Consider the following 17,727-nt stretch of genomic DNA (forward strand, 5'->3'; position numbering starts at 1 on the left):
GCTTGATTCTATCTCCAGTGGGTCACCTTAAAAGCGCACAACAACGCAAGCGTACAGCGAGGTTTCAATTTTTTTCTCTAAAGCCGGACTCGGGCCGCGGATCGCAACAAGGTTGACGCACTGAGGCAAAAACGAACGAACGACCCCAACCAGGAGAATGTCTGAACCCATGTACCGCGATTGGATTTTGGACACTATTGACTCACTGCGGTCGCGAAAAGCCAGACCAGACCTTGAAAGAATTTGTCGAATGGTCCGGAGACGACATGGATCAGCGCCAGAACAAACCAGCGAGGAACTCGATAAACTGATCCAAGAGCAAACAGTCTTGAAAGTTAACTACAAGGGCTCGATTTCCTATCGAAATGCAGCCAAAGTAGTCAGAAGAAGCAGGAAAAAGGATGACCACACGGCCATAAGAACTACCGTGGAAGAAGCTAACCACTCTGATTTGAGCAACGGGGACAGCGCGCTAGGTCCCATTGACCAGGATGAGACGGAGCATTTGGAGGTAACGCAAGGCAGCCTGTTTCAGTGACCCCGTGCCGTGACACACCGTCCATCTTCCCCAGAGAAGATAACAGACCCACGTCCTCACTATTATAATGAGAAGGCAGGCATATGGTGTAGCAGGGGAAATGGTGGTGTAGAGCGGGATTCTCGATTCAGGGAGCGGTGGCGTGATGAATGCAAGTGCACCGAAACAAACTGCCGCAGACGGGGAGCGGCTGTAGCTACCTCGCGCGACCGAGGTGAAAAATAGCTTACCAATAACAATGGAAGCTGCGCTTGCAATAATACAAAAAATAGGTTGTGTGTAGAAGTGAGTTTGTCCGGGCGCTGTTTGCTCTACAGCTTTAATCGACAAAAAACTTGCACGATTGCCAGAATTGGCAACAACCACAGCCTAAAGCCGAAGGCTCTTTTCAAGCCCAAACTCAGCTTTTCAGTGAAGGGGAGGGGGGCGAAGCGAAAGTCATACCTCGGATGTGCGTGACCGAATGGGGGGGGGGGGGGGGGGGCGGGGCAGTGTGCTCGGGTTATTTCACTAAGGGGGTGACGATCGATGTACTCATAAGTAACACGCCGCTAGATATGAAGCCACGTTATTTAACGGGTTTCACGAGCGTCTGTCGCAGGAAAAAATGACCCAAAGTCAAAGTAGCCCCACTGAAGGTATTGCTGCTATAGAGGGAGCTTCGTGGTCAGAATTGATCACATCCGACTAGATTCGGGAGCGCTCTATCTGACTGAAGTGGGAAGTCTTTCGTGCGACTCCTCCATTGCGCACTTTTGTATTAAAATGGGAGAAAATGGTGACGTTGTCCACGCTCTGTTCTTGTAGCGTATTATATATCCACAAGAAAAAGTAGCAGATTGCGTCAAGTATTATCCTTTGTGTCAATATATCTAATTAAAACTATTATTGACAGATACAAATAGCATATTCTGCATATCCCAATAATGGATCTCATGATTAACTGTCAAAATATTTGTATGGTAGTTAGGCCTATTCTTCAATAAAATAACTTTAATGTCTGACTCAAGCGCCTCTGAGGTGCGGGGCGGGCTCTGCTGAGTTGAGCGCTCGTACTCGCGCCTCCGCTAGTTGTAGCTTTGGACACGCACACAGGCTGAAGAAGCTAATTTCTGCGTTTATATACAGTCATCGACGGCAAAGCGAGTGCAATAAACCGTGTGCATATGTGAATAACACTTATAAACTTACATGTGGCCGATATTAAGCTATATTGGAATGAATAATTGTGGTTGGAATACCGAACACAATGTGGGCGAATAGCGCAGCTGTAGTTCCGAACAGAGTGAACATCCTGTGTGCTCTACGGGGACAAGGCCTCCAATGGCAATTATTGTCGACAGCGGTCACATGAAGACTGGTTATTGCGACATCTGTATGAGCGTGGCTTTATGTCATGTCTCCTATAATCAAGAGTCGACTCGCACTAATGCACACTATGTGCGCTCTAACACATTTTCAACCCGCTGATTACAGTTTATCGCGAGTTTCTCCTTTCAGGTGTAGGCCTAGTTGTGTTAAAAATCGGCCAATGAATGACTGTTTGTCTGACTGCTGCTTTAGCGAAAGGTCAGAATAAAATGTGTCGGTATGATGGCTCATTTTACCTGATACTCAGTTTAACTTAAATAAACATTCAAATTATTTCATTTATGTAAAGAATGCCATTATACACTTCTATCCAATCATTAACTTACACTACAAAGGGGAGCCACTCTCTCCCCAATAGTTCCCTCCCCCTCCAGTAGCCTGCTGTCCCTTCCCCCTCCCTTGCCTGAGTAGGCTATGTTGCTTCTCCTGCTGTACAGCAGAGCTGTTGTCCTAGTTGATCTAAACGGGTCAATACTTAAGGATGTAGACTAGCCTATAGCCATTGTGCTGCCAATCAGATTGACACTCCCACTGTATTGTTAATTTATGAAAAATGATCTGAATTAATATTCTCTGTGGTTTATTGAGAATATCAATTGTCCTTCTGTTACTCTCAAGCATGTTATTAGTACATGAGGCACCTGATTAATGTCACTGATGTAGGAACCAACTGATCTTTCTTTTTCACACTATAAAGTGGGGTGGATCATTTTGGGGGAGTATGATAAGAATGTTTTCACACACAAAAAAAAGCTCAACGGATGGGGAATCTTTTCAAATTGTTATGTTGCAATGGTTGTGTTCCAGAATGAGCTGCCAGTGTCAATGGAGACAGACAGCACCATGGAAGAGGAGGAAGAACAGGAGGGGGCTGATGAAGATGGCCATGAGGGCTCCTCTCCCTCTCCTGGGGGTGAGGATGCTGTGCAGGGGGGGTCTGGTGCTCCCCCCCCCTACTCTGCCCCCTGCTCCCCCAGCGGCTCTCGCCCTGGCCACAGCCCTGTGTCTGACCGCCCCTCTACCTGCAAGACCAGTAAGAGGTCCAGCCCTCTGTCACCCTCTAGTCCCCTGGCCTTCAGGCAGAATGACTGTGTGTGTGACTCTGCCTTCTGCCCTGCTGATCATGGACCCTCAGGGATACAGAGAAACACAGGAACTGGTTAGTATGCTGTGTTAACAGATCATACTATGTGTATAAGTGTAGCCGATGTGGAATGGCTAGCTAGTTAGCTGTACAGCCCAGTGGTGACATCACCTGCTCTGAGACCTAGAAGTACTCTAGTTGTTTCCCTTGCTCTGCACTGGCCATGGTGTCTGTGGAGCAATGGGTAACAGCTTTGTGAGTGTGTTGTGGTGTTGGGAACAGAAGATTGCTGGTTCAAGCCCAGTGAGGGACAGACTATCATGTAACACATGTTTCGGAGAAAACACTAACATATACAGTGCCTTGCGAAAGTATTCGGCTCCCTTGAACTTTGCGACCTTTTGCCACATTTCAGGCTTCAAACATAAAGACATAAAACTGTATTTTTTTGTGAAGAATCAACAACAAGTGGGACACAATCATGAAGTGGAATGACATTTATTGGATATTTCAAACTTTTTTAACAAATCAAAAACTGAAAAATTGGGCGTGCAAAATTATTCAGCCCCTTTACTTTCAGTGCAGCAAACTCTCTCCAGAAGTTCAGTGAGGATCTCTGAATGATCCAATGTTGACCTAAATGACTAATGATGATTAATACAATCCACCTGTGTGTAATCAAGTCTCCGTATAAATGCACCTGCACAGTGATAGTCTCAGAGGTCCGTTAAAAGCGCAGAGAGCATCATGAAGAACAAGGAACACACCAGGCAGGTCCGAGATACTGTTGTGAAGAAGTTTAAAGCCGGATTTGGATACAAAAAGATTTCCCAAGCTTTAAACATCCCAAGGAGCACTGTGCAAGCGATAATATTGAAATGGAAGGAGTATCAGACCACTGCAAATCTACCAAGACCTGGCCGTCCCGCTAAACTTTCAGCTCATACAAGGAGAAGACTGATCAGAGATGCAGCCAAGAGGCCCATGATCACTCTGGATGAACTGCAGAGATCTACAGCTGAGGTGGGAGACTCTGTCCATAGGACAACAATCAGTCGTATATTGCACAAATCTGGCCTTTATGGAAGAGTGGCAAGAAAGCCATTTCTTAAAGATATCCTTAAAAAGTGTTGTTTAAAGTTTGCCACAAGCCACCTGGGAGACACACCAAACATGTGGAAGAAGGTGCTCTGGTCAGATGAAACCAAAATTGAACTTTTTGGCAACAATGCAAAACGTTATGTTTGGCGTAAAAGCAACACAGCTCATCACCCTGAACACACAATCCCCACTGTCAAACATGGTGGTGGCAGCATCATGGTTTGGGCCTGCTTTTCTTCAGCAGGGACAGGGAAGATGGTTAAAATTGATGGGAAGATGGATGGAGCCAAATACAGGACCATTCTGGAAGAGAACCTGATGGAGTCTGCAAAAGACCTGAGACTGGCACGGAGATTTGTCTTCCAACAAGACAATGATCCAAAACATAAAGCAAAATCTACAATGGAATGGTTCAATAATAAACATATCCAGGTGTTAGAATGGCCAAGTCAAAGTCCAGACCTGAATCCAATCGAGAATCTGTGGAAAGAACTGAAAACTGCTGTTCACAAATGCTCTCCATCCAACCTCACTGAGCTCGAGCTGTTTTGCAAGGAGGAATGGGAAAAAATGTCAGTCTCTCGATGTGCAAAACTGATAGAGACATACCCCAAGCGACTTACAGCTGTAATCGCAGCAAAAGGTGGCGCTACAAAGTATTAACTTAAGGGGGCTGAATAATTTTGCACGCCCAATTTTTCAGTTTTTGATTTGTTAAAAAAGTTTGAAATATCCAATAAATGTCGTTCCACTTCATGATTGTGTCCCACTTGTTGTTGGTTCTTCACAAAAAAATACAGTTTTATATCTTTATGTTTGAAGCCTGAAATGTGGCAAAAGGTCGCAAAGTTCAAGGGGGACGAATACTATCGCAAGGCACTGTAATTGTGCTTGCCGTAGGATCTTAATGTTGGGTAGAGACCGTGTTTTAGGAATAGGTTTGCGTTGTATTGACTAGCAATGAGTTACAGTATAGTGAGTGAGTAAGCATCCAATGCCAGGAGACAGTTTCAAGCTGATGTGTGTGTTTATGCCCATGTATGACTGGGCATCTCTCGCTCTCGCTCCCCCCCCCCCTCCTCCACCCGCCTCTTTCTTTCTCTCTCCCCCCTTTCTCTTTCTCTCCTCTTTCTCTCGCCCCCTCTTTCTCTCCCCTCCCCCTCTCTCTTTCTCTCCTTCAGGGGCTTTAAAGACGATTGTACAGCCATCGGGGACCTGTCCCTGGGTTCAGAAGAGCTTGGTGAAGAGAGAGAGAGAGGATGGGGTGAGGATGGAGGAGAGTGGCCTCACTTCTGACCAACTGGTTCCTGACTGTGTGGATGAGACCATGAAGGGTTCTGACAGACAGCCCAAGACGTCTTTTCCCTCTGACGACTGTGGGTTTTCTCCTCTATTCTATGTCCGTCTCTCGTATTAGTTTCTCATATTTCTATTTTCATCGTGTTCCCAGTGAGGATGGTTAGGATATTAGAGACACTGTGTTTACCGGCCACTGTATCTATTACAGGTGCTAAATACAAGAAGGGGATGGACGTTGCCTCTTACGTGATGGCTCAAGACGATGTCAAGAACGATGTGAAAAACAGAGAAATGTGAGCCTTATTACATGTTGGTCTCGCTGTTGTTAACCCTCCCACCCACCTTCATTTTTTTCAATTGAACCTTTGTTTAACTAGGCAAGTCAGTTAAGAACAAATTCTTATTTACAATGACGGCCTAGGAACAATGGGTTAAATGCCTTGTTCAGGGACAGAAGGACAGATTTTTACCTTGTGAGCTCGGGGATTCGATCTAGCAACCTTTCGGTTACTGGCCCAATGCTCTTAACCACTAGGCTACCTGCCGCCCCATATACCTATCCCTTATCCCTCAACCACCACCCCTTAAGTCAACATTTTCCTCCCCTCCTCCGCTGTCAACTCACTTCAATGTAGACATCATACAGACATAACCAATGTGCATCCATATCTCCAAGGGACACAATCAGCCTCAAATAGCACCTTCAAACGAAACAGCGTCAACCAAAGGACACATGTCTTGTATTTTGTCTGCAGTGTCTCACGCTATCTCCCCCATCCTCTACCCCATAGCTCTGTGAAGAAGGAGACGCTGAGGCAGAACCTATTGCTGTGGAGCGTGGCGGACGTGGCCACCTACATCTCTGCTGCAGGCTTTCCAGAGCAGGCGGTAGCTTTCAGAACACAGGTCAGTGCAGTCCCTCAAACTGCCACATGGGGGTGGTATCTGTACACTCAGAAAACCGCTCAGACAGAGTCCCCGTCCAGAGACAGCCTCTACCTAGCCAGAGACAGCCCCCAGGCACTCCTGGAGATGTGAAAGTGTTGGGTATATTATAATAATATGGTGAACAGTCCACATAGCCTATCAGTAGGCAAGGTGAAGATTTGACCTTATTGCATTACAGTACCACCTATCCAATTCTTAGTGATCTGTTTGAAGTGACGTTCCTACGGGCTAGTGCAGTGACACTTTAATGGCAGCCTGCGGGATTCCACACAGACTCGTGGCCCCCGACCTCCTGTTGATTTCTAAAAGTGTCCATCTTGTAAAATGTATTTGAGTATCCCTGGGCTGGTGGTGGTTTCTTGACCTGGGTAAATGGCTTGGGCAAATAATAAGTTAAATGATATGAAAGCATACATGAAATATATACATGACATGTGCATTGCTTTCATTAAAATATATGAAAGTGCTCATCCATAAACCAAAGCAACAGATCCTGTACCCCCTAGACTAGGAGGCATTTGCTTTGATGTAACTAGTTCACACCCCAATCCACATTTACAGTGGGGCAAAAAAGTATTTAGTCAGCCACCAATTGTGCAAGTTCTCCCACTTAAAAAGATGAGGCCTGTAATTTTCATCATAGGTATACTTCAACTATGACAGACAAAATGAGAAAAAAAATCCAGAAAATCACATTGTAGGATTTTTTATGAATTTATTTGCAAATTATGGTGGAAAATAAACTTTTGTTATTGACCAAATACTTATCTCAATAGTTTGTTATATACCCTTTGTTGGCAATGACAGAGGTCAAACGTTTTCTGTAAGTCTTCACAGGGTTTTCACACACTGTTGCTGGTATTTTGGCCCATTCCTCCATGCAGATCTCCTCTAGAGCAGTGATGTTTTGGGGCTGTTGCTGGGCAACACGGACTTTCAACTCCCTCCAAAGATTTTCTATGGGGTTGAGATCTGGAGACTGGCTAGGCCACTCCAGGACCTTGAAATGCTTCTTACGAAGCCACTCCTTCGTTGCCCGGGCAGTGTGTTTGGAATCATTGTCATGCTGAAAGACTCAGCCATGTTTCATCTTCAATACCCTTGCTGATGGAAGGAGGTTTTCACTCAAAATCTCACGATACATGGCCCCATTCATTCTTTCCTTTATCAGTCGTTCTGGTCCCTTTGCAGAAAAACAGCCCCAAAGCATGATGTTTCCACCCCCATGCTTCACAGTAGGTATGGTGTTCTTTGGATGCAACTCAGCATTCTTTGTCCTCCAAACAAAGTACCATATGACCATATGACATTCTCCCAATCTTCTTCTGGATCATCCAAATGCTCTCTAGCAAACTTCAGACGGGCCTGGACATGTACTGGCTTAAGCAGGGGGACACGTCTGGCACTGCAGGATTTGAGTCCCTGACGGCGTAGTGTGTTACTGATGGTAGGCTTTGTTACTTTGGTCCCAGCTCTCTGCAAGTCATTCACTAGGTCCCCCCGTGTGGTTCTGGGATTTTTGCTCACCGTTCTTGTGATCATTTTGACCCCACGGGGTGAGATCTTGCGTGGAGCCCCAGATCGAGTGAGATTATCAGTGGTCTTGTATGTCTTCCATTTCCTAATAATTGCTCCCACAGTTGATTTCTTCAAACCAAGCTGCTTACCTATTGCAGATTCAGTCTTCCCAGCCTGGTGCAGGTCTACAATTTTGTTTCTGGTGTCCTTTGACAGCTCTTTGGTCTTGGCCATAGTGGAGTTTGGAGTGTGACTGTTTGAGGTTGTGGACAGGTGTCTTTTATACTGATAACAAGTTCAAACAGGTGCCATTAATGCAGGTAACGAGTGGAGGACAGAGGAGCCCCTTAAAGAAGAAGTTACAGGTCTGTGAGAGCCAGAAATCTTGCTTGTTTGTAGGTGACCAAATACTTATTTTCCACCATGTTTTGCAAATAAATTCATTAAAAATCCAACAATGTGATTTTCTGGATTTTTTTTTTCTCATTTTGTCTGTCATAGTTGAAGTGTACCTATGATGAAAATTACAGGCCTCTCATCTTTTTAAGTGGGAGAACTTGCACAATTGGTGGCTGACGAAATACTTTTTTTGCCCCACTGTAGATGTTAGTTCAATCACTCCATCTGTTCTCTGCCCGCAACAGGAAATTGATGGAAAGTCCTTGCTCCTGATGCAGCGCAGTGACGTGTTAACTGGCCTGTCCATCAGACTTGGGCCCGCCCTAAAGATCTACGAGCGCCACGTGAAGATGCTGCAGAGGACCCACTTCCTGGATGAGGAGGATGATCTCTGACCACGGTTGGGGGGAACAGAACAACACACAGGAGCAGATGTATTCATACAGTATACACACATACTGTGTTCACTGGATCTCTAGAACCTTCTGTAACCATTCAAGGAGGTGTGGGGAAAAGGACACCGTGGTCAACACTTGTGCTTTGACAGTGATTATCAACATGTGTACGTGGGCTTCCATTCCACCTCTCTGTGGTACTGATGTCACCTGACCCATTCTGGTGGTATTGCTTTTATAGGACCCCTCTCTAAACTCATATAGGAATGTTAGGATCCTGCCTAATGACGCTATAGAAGTCAAATGGAGGTCTGCCTGTTCTGTAAGGGGAGGTCTGCCTGTTCTGTAAGGGGAGGTCTGCCTCTTCTGTAAGGGGAGGGCTGCCTCTTCTGTAAGGGGAGGGCTGCCTCTTCTGTAAGGGGAGGGCTGCCTCTTCTGTAAGGGGAGGGCTGCCTCTTCTGTAAGGGGAGGGCTGCCTCTTCTGTAAGGGGAGGGCTGCCTCTTCTGTAAGGGGAGGGCTGCCTCTTCTGTAAGGGGAGGGCTGCCTCTTCTGTAAGGGGAGGGCTGCCTCTTCTGTAAGGGGAGGGCTGCCTCTTCTGTAAGGGGAGGGCTGCCTCTTCTGCTGCCTCTTCTGTAAGGGGAGGGCTGCCTGCTCTGTAAGGGCTGCCTGCTCTGTAAGGGGAGGGCTGCCTGCTCTGTCTGCCTGCTCTGTAAGGGGAGGGCTGCCTGCTCTGTAAGGGGAGGGCTGCCTGCTCTGTAAGGGGCGGGTCAGTGAGTGCAGCCAAAGACTTTCTCTGGATTCCTCAGACTCTACACTTGGCTACCACTGGAGCCTCCTTTAAAAGACTGGTTTCTGTGCTCCCTGAGTCAGTTCCACAAGAAAATAATAACATGTATACTTGGAATATCTGTTCCAGCAAATATGGTTCTAGCATTTCTTCAATGTATACTCACAGTATTTTTTTTAAGACATGTCATATGGTACCCTCCATTTATCTAGAAACTCAACGTTGTTTATCTTTTATGATGACAATGTGAACTGATTTCATTTGAGAATGTACAGTATGAATTTGTTGATTCATCAAAGGTCAGTGATGTTGTCTATCTCTCATTATACCAGCAAAGGAAATGGAGCTTAGTCTCCAGATGTTCTCATGGCTGCACCAGTACTGACCTAGGTTTTATTACTGTTGTTATCTGTTTCACTAACATTTCGAAATAGCAATATGTCGTACCTGCTAAACTAAGGCAACATAATAGGTTAATTGTATTCCTCTTCCCTTCATTTGTTCACGTAATCTCTAAACATTTTAGATGAATCTAATTTAATCTACTGTGGATGAACCTAGATTTCATCTACAAAATTAAAACAGTTTGAAGCAGAATTCTAGTTGAAATGGGCTGGCAGACCAGAACCAACGTAGCTCAAGGCCCCAATGTTTCTGCCTGCTTCAGCTTGAGGAGAGAGAAACAACTGAATTCTGTTCATTCTTTTTTTTTTTAGGGAAAATTAACCAACCAAAAAATTAACTTCATAACTTTAGGAAGTGTCATTGTAGCACTAATACGTTTTCTTTGTTTACAACTTCAACACAATTCCCCACGACATGGTAGACATCTTGATCAAATTCAACATTGTTGTTATCTGAGAGGATTACAATGTCTCTTAATTTTGCCTTGTGGCTTCTGCTCTTGAAACAACGTCACATTCCATATTTCCATCTGTTATGTGTGTTGATGTCACACTGTTAATTGCTATGTTGGCCCTGTTTCCAGGGGGGGAAATTAAGTTATTGTCTTTTCCACTCTTGTAGTGTGATATTTATTATCTCTTTGTATATAATAAGCGGTACGTCTGCTAGATTAAATTTACTTGAAACAATGACACGTTCAATCTTGACTCAAACGACAAGCTATAACATGCAACAAATAATACAAAACCAAACGGAACAGTTTAGTCGACAGTTAAGTCACCACTTTAGTAAAACAAGTGCACTTCTTTCCATTCATTTGTGCCTCCACACATTGACATGTACAGTAGATACCGGTTGTACACATTACATCGGATTAAGACTCATCTGCATTTAAGTCATCAAAAGGGGGGTTTCAACTCCCCAAAACCAGTCACAGTGTAGTTAAACTATTCCAACGATTCCTTCCAACCTACCCAGTCAGAAGCACCAGCTGTATACTGCGGTGGGGCTGAAAGGGGTGAAGTTATGTGTGGGACCAGCCCCTCTCTGACTAAAGGATGAAGGGCAGTATAGGGGAGCGCAGGGTGGGGTAGTCACGGAACTCCTTGCGATAGTTTCGGTGCTTTCCCCTGGCCCACACCGTCATCAGGACAAAGCCCACGATGGTGAAGAAAGCCACCGGCAAGCACTGGGTCATCACTGTGAAGCCCATCCACGACCCCAGCTGCAGAGGACCAGATACACTGTTACACACTCCTATATATTATACATGTAGGACCACAGGAGGCTGGTGAGAGGAGGACAGATGACAATAATGGCTGGAATGGACTAAATGGAATGGTATCAAACAGAAGGAAACCATGTGTTCATGTGTTTGATACGATCCATTTATTCCGTTCCAACCATTGCTATGAGCATGTCCTCCCCAATTAAGGTGGCACCAGCCACCTGTGTGCAGTACACACCAACTCATCACTCTAGTACTGTTACATCGCTTGATACCTATTGGCCAGAAGGTGGCAGCATCACTATATCTCCAAACCCCAGGAGGGGAAGTGAAACACGGGATTTCAAAGTGTTTCCAGTCTAAAACGTGCAAATACAAATATTTCAATCAACTCACCATTCTTTACTAGAAAGCCTCACCTCGTATGTATAGTTGGGACAAGACACCAACGCGAAGATCCAGGTGAATGGGTTCTTAGTTGGGTGTGGGATCTTCTTGACCTTCGAACCTGGGATAATATGAGAAAGAATGGAGAAAAAGAGGGTAACATGGAAAGGGTAACATGGGGGCTCCTGTAAAGCAGTGCTCGTCAATTAATCAGTATATCAAATGTATTTATTAAAGCCCTTTTCACATCAACAGTTGTCACAAAGTATACAAATACCTAGCCTAAAACCCCAAGAGCAAGCAATGCAGAAGCACAGTGGCTAGGAAAAACTCCCTAGAAAGGAAGGAACCTAGGAACCTTGTGTGCTAACTTTCAAAGTATATATCTAATGGACTGCACTGCATGAATAAGATAAGCAAGAGCCTATGGGAGCTCACCTGGACATTTGAGGTTGCGTAGAGTGATGTTGATGGAGAAGTTTCCGACCTGACAGAACTGTGAGGATGAGGAAAACATAAACCCATGACAAAGGGCTCAATCAGCCACAACTCTAACCAAAAACAAAAGAAAACCTGGTGACATTTCCTGGTGAAACTTTACATTAAGTTGCTCTTATACTTACCTAATAACAATGTGATAACTTTAGTAACGCCATTAAGATATTACTGTTACTCTGCTGGGAATTACGATCTAAATTGCACTGATGTTAATGACGTTATTATTGTGTAACCTCGTCCCCAGACTGAACGTGTCAGGTGGTGAGACTTTTATCTGTGCCTAATGGGCCTACTGTGTAGCCTCAACTCCACTACAAAGAAACAACTAAATTAATATATTACAACATTAGGTATTCAAATAAATATATTCTTCATTACACTAACTAAAGCATACTTACTAAGAATATAATGAGTGCTGTCTTCACTTGCTGTTGCCCATAGTCTGTAAACACACAAGCAGGTGTGATGTATCATGGGAAAGGACATTGAAATTCATTAGGGATTATGGAAATATCCATCTGTATTCTGTAACATTCTGGCAACCAGCAGACAGAGTAGAGATGACCATCTGTATTCTGTAACATCCTGGCAACCAGCAGACAGAGTAGAGATGACCATCTGTATTCTGTAACATCCTGGCAACCAGCAGACAGAGTAGAGATGACCATCTGTATTCTGTAACATCCTGGCAACCAGCAGACAGAGTAGAGATGAGTGTGCATTAGATGGGTTAGATGTGAGTGACATCACCTCAGGGTAGACAGGACTTACAGGGTGGTGTATAGAGGGGATGGTTGATGTAGTAGGCCATCCATGCTGCAAAACACCAGTAATAACTGCAGTTCTGGAAAAGAAGCAGGACCAGTTTTGTACAAGTCATCAGAATAATAATACATTAATTAGACAATCTGTTTACCCCTGAGAATAAGTTTAGAAACTATGTCACATGAAAGTAAACCATTAAATAAAAGGATAAACAATACTGCTATTATCAGATATCATTGGATCAAACTGGATCACAGATCCTCTTTAGAATCAGATTGGAGATTCCCTTATTCAATCTTCTCACCTTGAAGATGTTTCTCAGTGGCATGGTACCATGGGAGATACGGTGGATGAACAGCGTCTCAAGGATTCTCTTCACATAGTGGAAGGAGTGACACATGCATGCCAAACTGCAGCAGGAGGGGAAAAGTGATCATAGTATAGATTACGTCTTATTATCATCACATATTTAGCTTTGATTACTACATCATTCACTCACTGGTCTCTATGACAGTCCGAGAGGGCTGTCATGCTTCTCTGATGCAGCACACACATTATCTTCACTGTCAACACCATCACCGGTCAACCAGACCTAATTATGCCACTGTAATCATCACTTGGAGAGTGTGAGGTACAGTGACAGAGATAGAATAGACCCTTGAAAATGCAGTAATTTGACACTCACTGTACAACCCAGTGCTTGCTGCTGCTAAAGTCATATTTTGGGGCATAGATGAAAGGCAGGCGGAAGTAGAACATCAAGTAGATGAGCAGTGGTCCGTAACACTCTGATAGGAAGACCTGAGACGGGGGGAAGACATAAAGGTGAGACAAGTAGGTGCTGATTGGATCGGTAGGTGGTACTAGCTTCATATTGCGTTCTGATAGGCTGGATGGAAGTTTTATTATATTGCTTTTACCTATCCGATCATTTCAGATCTACAGGAGTGCCAAGGGAGGAGGGCAAGTAGATGATTTGTAATTTAGCATTAGAGAAAACAAGTGAGCATGTAACACAAGCATTCCCCTAGAGATGTGGCAGCTTAGCTGACAGTCAGTTTGTGATGAAACAGATCTCTGAACCAACACCTCTGGCATGGGTCCAGGCCCAGCACGGGTGACTCATCGCTACTGTTGATCTCAGCTATGGTGCCAGGCTGCAAGGAGTACATTGGACCCCGCTACCCCCCAACACTGGCATCACCCTATTCCACTGGGGGTTCAGACACAGGTGGATGAGGGGTGAGAGGATTGAGGATATGGAGCGTGGTTACAGCATGTGGTTGGTTGTGGAGAATGGTTGAGGAGGCTGTTGCAATGGAGGGTGAAAAGGAGGTCAGGGGGATAAACACCTGTGGGGGAAATAGGCCCATGAGATTATGTGTCCTAGGACAGAGGATACAGGAGCTAGGAGGTGATAGAAAACCGAACCAGAGGACAGTGAATCTATCTGTCAGTGTGGGTGTATATTTATATGCAAGGCTATAGTTGATTAATTGAGGGAGTGTGGCTGTGTATATTTAAATGCAGTATAGACATGTCAAGATATGCTGTATAACGTGTGTGTGTGCGCGCGTTTGTGTGTGATTGTGCACATGAGTGCATTCGTGTGTGTGTGTACTTGTGCGTGATTGAGTGTGGGTGGGCATATGTGCGTGCGTGCATTAACACGTGTGTGTGTGTGTTTGCATGTGCTTACAGTGCCCCAGGCGATCTGGGCCCCCAGGTCAAAGAAGTAGAAGCTGGCTGTGGTTCCAACAGGAAGTGTCTGCAAGACGTCCTCATCCTTCAGACCCTTACCCTCTGTGGAGCAAGACAGAGCACAATGCTATAGTCAGCCATGACATTGTGGACCATTTCACAGAAGATAAGACCTTTATACGGTTTTGGTATAGCAATTTCTAGCACTCATTTGAGTCTGTGTAAGTAGTTGAGACATCATGCATGGTGTGGGGCTTACTAGGATCCAGGCGTAAGGACTGTCTGGCTGGGTACCACTGGGGATCTGACAAGAAGACAGAAGTTAATTCAGCTTATAATAAATAGTATTATATTATAATAACCTCCATTTCAAGGCTTCCTTCCAGTAACCGAAATATTAACTAGACTTGGAAAGATGGCATTGCGAGACTAACCTCATAATTATCATGAAAAAATATTGTATATGGATCATACATATATACACTCTTAGAAAAAAGCATTCCAGAGGGGTTCTTCGGCTGTCCCCATAGGAGAAACCTTTTGGGTTTCATCCACATAGAACCCTCTGTGGAAAGGGTTCTACATGGAACCGAAACGGTTCTACTTGGAACCAAAAGTGTTCTACCTGGAACTAACCGGGGTTCTTCAAATGGTTCTCCTATGGGTACGGCCGAAGAACCCTTTTAGGTTCGAGAAAGCACCTTTTGTCCACTGGCCTTTTGAAGGCCCTCGGAACAATTTTCCTCTCCGCCCCACGACAAAATGAGCATGAAATGAATTATACAATTTCAAAATCTTCTCTCCGCCACATGGCAAAATGTGTATAATTTCAGCGAACTTGCTTTAAAACTGCAACATTTCTGTTACGCCCCATGGCAAAATGTGTAGAATTGCAAAAAGGAACTCTAAAACTTAAATAATTTCTCTCCGCTGTCAAGACCAACTGCGGCCCCTCTTGATGAGTTCAGATGTTTTGGGGCCCCCACCCCCATCAAAGTTGCCCATCCCTGGTGTAGAGTGTAGATCACGTTACAAAAGTGTTTTACATTTCATGTTGTTACATCACTGACTGAAAGTTGATCTGGATAAGAGCGTCCGCTATAAATGACTATATTTTAACTGGACTTTGTCACATACTCACTTGATTTGTGGAACAAAGCCTTAATATCCAAAATAGTAGAAGTTGGCTCAACCTGTTCAGAAAGACAATCAATCATCCATAGGCAAACATACTGCTAGTGTTACTGCCATGGGTCTAATACATGTATCCAAGATAGATTTATTGACTAAAGCTTGATATTTGTTTTCAAGTTGTGAAATTAGTAACATACCACATACTGTACATATGTTATAACACAAACATATTTATTCCCACTGCAAAGACAGTCAAGGCAAATTAAAGAAGCCTACAGTCACAGGAAACTATCTGTTTTCATAATAAATATCTTGAAGAAATTGTGAGACTATGATGCAGCATTTCAACTATAATTAATTATCATTGCAACACAAATGTTCACATTCATAAAAGCCACTCAACACATGGTGCTTGCTGTTGGCTTCAAGACACCCACTGGCTTCAGGACACTGAGCTGACACATAACTCATAACTCGCCCAGAAGATTCCTATAAGATCAGGGGGAATTTTCACCTCCTAACTGCAACACAACCTCTGTAGAATCAGCCATAGCGTCTGTGAACTGTAAATTAGCCGGCTGTACGGTCAAAGGGTTGACTCTGTAACTTCTTGAGCTAAAGCAAACAAGTGTCTTCTGACTTCAGACAGTATTATGGCTTTTACTGGGACTGTAATTAGACCTCAACTGATGATTTCAAACTTTTAAATGTAATTTTTTCAGTGTACAGATTCAAATACAATATTGAACATGCACAGTGACTGATGAGACACAGTCACACAGCCAGCCACACACACACACACACACACACACACACACACACACACACACACACACACACACACACACACACACACACACACACACACACACACACACACACACACACACACACACACACACACACACACACACACACACACACACACACACACACACACACACACACACACACACACACACACACTCACTTTGTCCAAGAGTAGTAGCTTCTCCTTTGTCTTTGCATCCACGATTTCTACCTCAAAGTAAACAATCCTTTTGGCCTTTTTGGGTGGTTTAGGTCTTGGTCTTGGGGCTGAACTTTTTTTTTCTTGTCCAGTTGCCTTCGCCTCTAAAGCCAGTGTATCCATGACCCCTTTTGAACTACGACCTCAATGTGCCTCCGCACTAAAATGAGGTCCCTCCAATGGCTTGCAAAAACCTAGTCAGCGTTCTCTACTTGTATCAGATTAGAAGCTGTAGTCTAACACGGCTATTTTCTTACTATCTGTACCCTCCAAATAGCCTTCCAGAATGGGAAATGACTATGTCACCGTAAACAGCCTTTTCCTGTGTGAGGGTGTGAGAAAGAGGTAAAGAAAGCAAGAGGGTGGGAGAAAAAGTGAGAAAGAGAGAGAGAGAGGTTGCCTGTGAGATGTTCATAGAATGAGAGGGGGTTAAACGTCAGTAACCCACCACCTCCTCACCTGAAGAGAGGCCTCCCACTAGTTACCGACCCCGTCCACACCCACAAACGTACTGAAGGCGAAACCCGAGACGCCCAAGACATAATCCGTAGCGCGCACGTCGCAAGGCTAAATATAAGAAGCCCGATTTGCTCTGCTCTGTTCTGCAGTAGCTCAGTAACCTTGGTCAGCCACACACAACCCTACTCAGAAACAGATCCCTCTCTGCTCTCAGAAGAGCCTAGACACATCTCTGCTGAGCTCTGCTCCTCACTCAGTCACACTGTCTCACACTGACCCTCCTATAGGCCTTATCCATGTGGACAGCCAGGCCTCTGCATACCGACACTTACCCCTCCCCCAGGCCACCTGTGCCATTTTTTTCTACCACTCTGACCTCGAGAACGAACAAAAACCAAAACAAACACATGTTTATTTTAGAGTGTGTGTATTTTCCCAATACCATAAACAAACATTAAGGCCTAACACTGTCCTATCATTTTCCAATGGAGTGAGAGCTGTCAGCTGTAGTGCTCTCAGAGCTGTGAGGTGCTGGCTGTCAGTTGGGGGGCTTGGAGATGTTGCCCAAGATATCCTTCAGACAGGGATCATGTCCTTCAGATTTGACTAAAAGGAGCATCTCAACACACACAGGCAGCAGATCTGTATTCTATATTTACAATCAGGTTAGGCCACCGAGCAACACACACAGGCAGCAGAT

At 44.6% G+C, this 17,727-nt stretch overlaps 2 protein-coding genes across 2 annotated transcripts; one reads left to right on the forward strand and one right to left on the reverse strand.

Annotated features, from left to right (window-relative positions):
- The first annotated feature begins 79 nt into the window (after positions 1-79).
- Positions 80-10,535, forward strand: LOC139421533 (sterile alpha motif domain-containing protein 1-like). Its single transcript, XM_071172517.1, has 6 exons — positions 80-511; positions 2,717-3,068; positions 5,276-5,470; positions 5,602-5,686; positions 6,185-6,299; positions 8,504-10,535. The coding sequence occupies exons 1-6, from the start codon at positions 158-160 to the stop codon at positions 8,651-8,653; spliced, it is 1,251 nt and encodes a 416-aa protein (XP_071028618.1). The 5' UTR covers positions 80-157; the 3' UTR covers positions 8,654-10,535.
- LOC139421534 (very-long-chain enoyl-CoA reductase-like) lies at positions 10,342-17,301 on the reverse strand. Its single transcript, XM_071172518.1, has 11 exons — positions 16,530-17,301; positions 15,567-15,618; positions 14,685-14,729; positions 14,424-14,527; positions 13,410-13,525; positions 13,029-13,134; positions 12,731-12,803; positions 12,358-12,401; positions 11,900-11,957; positions 11,494-11,582; positions 10,342-11,071 (listed from the first exon to the last, which is right to left on the reverse strand). The coding sequence occupies exons 1-11, from the start codon at positions 16,689-16,691 to the stop codon at positions 10,898-10,900; spliced, it is 1,023 nt and encodes a 340-aa protein (XP_071028619.1). The 5' UTR covers positions 16,692-17,301; the 3' UTR covers positions 10,342-10,897.
- Between the last annotated feature and the right edge of the window lie 426 nt (positions 17,302-17,727).

Source organism: Oncorhynchus clarkii, chromosome 12 (genome assembly GCF_045791955.1).
Source record: "Oncorhynchus clarkii lewisi isolate Uvic-CL-2024 chromosome 12, UVic_Ocla_1.0, whole genome shotgun sequence".
NCBI classification, from domain to species: domain Eukaryota; kingdom Metazoa; phylum Chordata; class Actinopteri; order Salmoniformes; family Salmonidae; genus Oncorhynchus; species Oncorhynchus clarkii.

Bases quoted from the DNA above. Each gene is read 5' to 3' on its own strand.
- LOC139421533 (XM_071172517.1), top strand. From the start codon at position 158: ATGTCTGAACCCATGTACCGCGATTGGATTTTGGACACTATTGACTCA. The intron at 5,471-5,601 runs GTGGGTTTTCTC...TATCTATTACAG, and splicing joins GTCTTTTCCCTCTGACGACT to GTGCTAAATACAAGAAGGGG. The intron at 6,300-8,503 runs GTCAGTGCAGTC...TGCCCGCAACAG, and splicing joins CGGTAGCTTTCAGAACACAG to GAAATTGATGGAAAGTCCTT.
- LOC139421534 (XM_071172518.1), bottom strand. From the start codon at position 16,691: ATGGATACACTGGCTTTAGAGGCGAAGGCAACTGGACAAGAAAAAAAA. The intron at 14,730-15,566 runs GTGAGTATGTGA...TCTTCTTGTCAG, and splicing joins GGCTTTGTTCCACAAATCAA to ATCCCCAGTGGTACCCAGCC. The intron at 13,135-13,409 runs GTGAGTGTCAAA...CTCCTGCTGCAG, and splicing joins AGCAAGCACTGGGTTGTACA to TTTGGCATGCATGTGTCACT.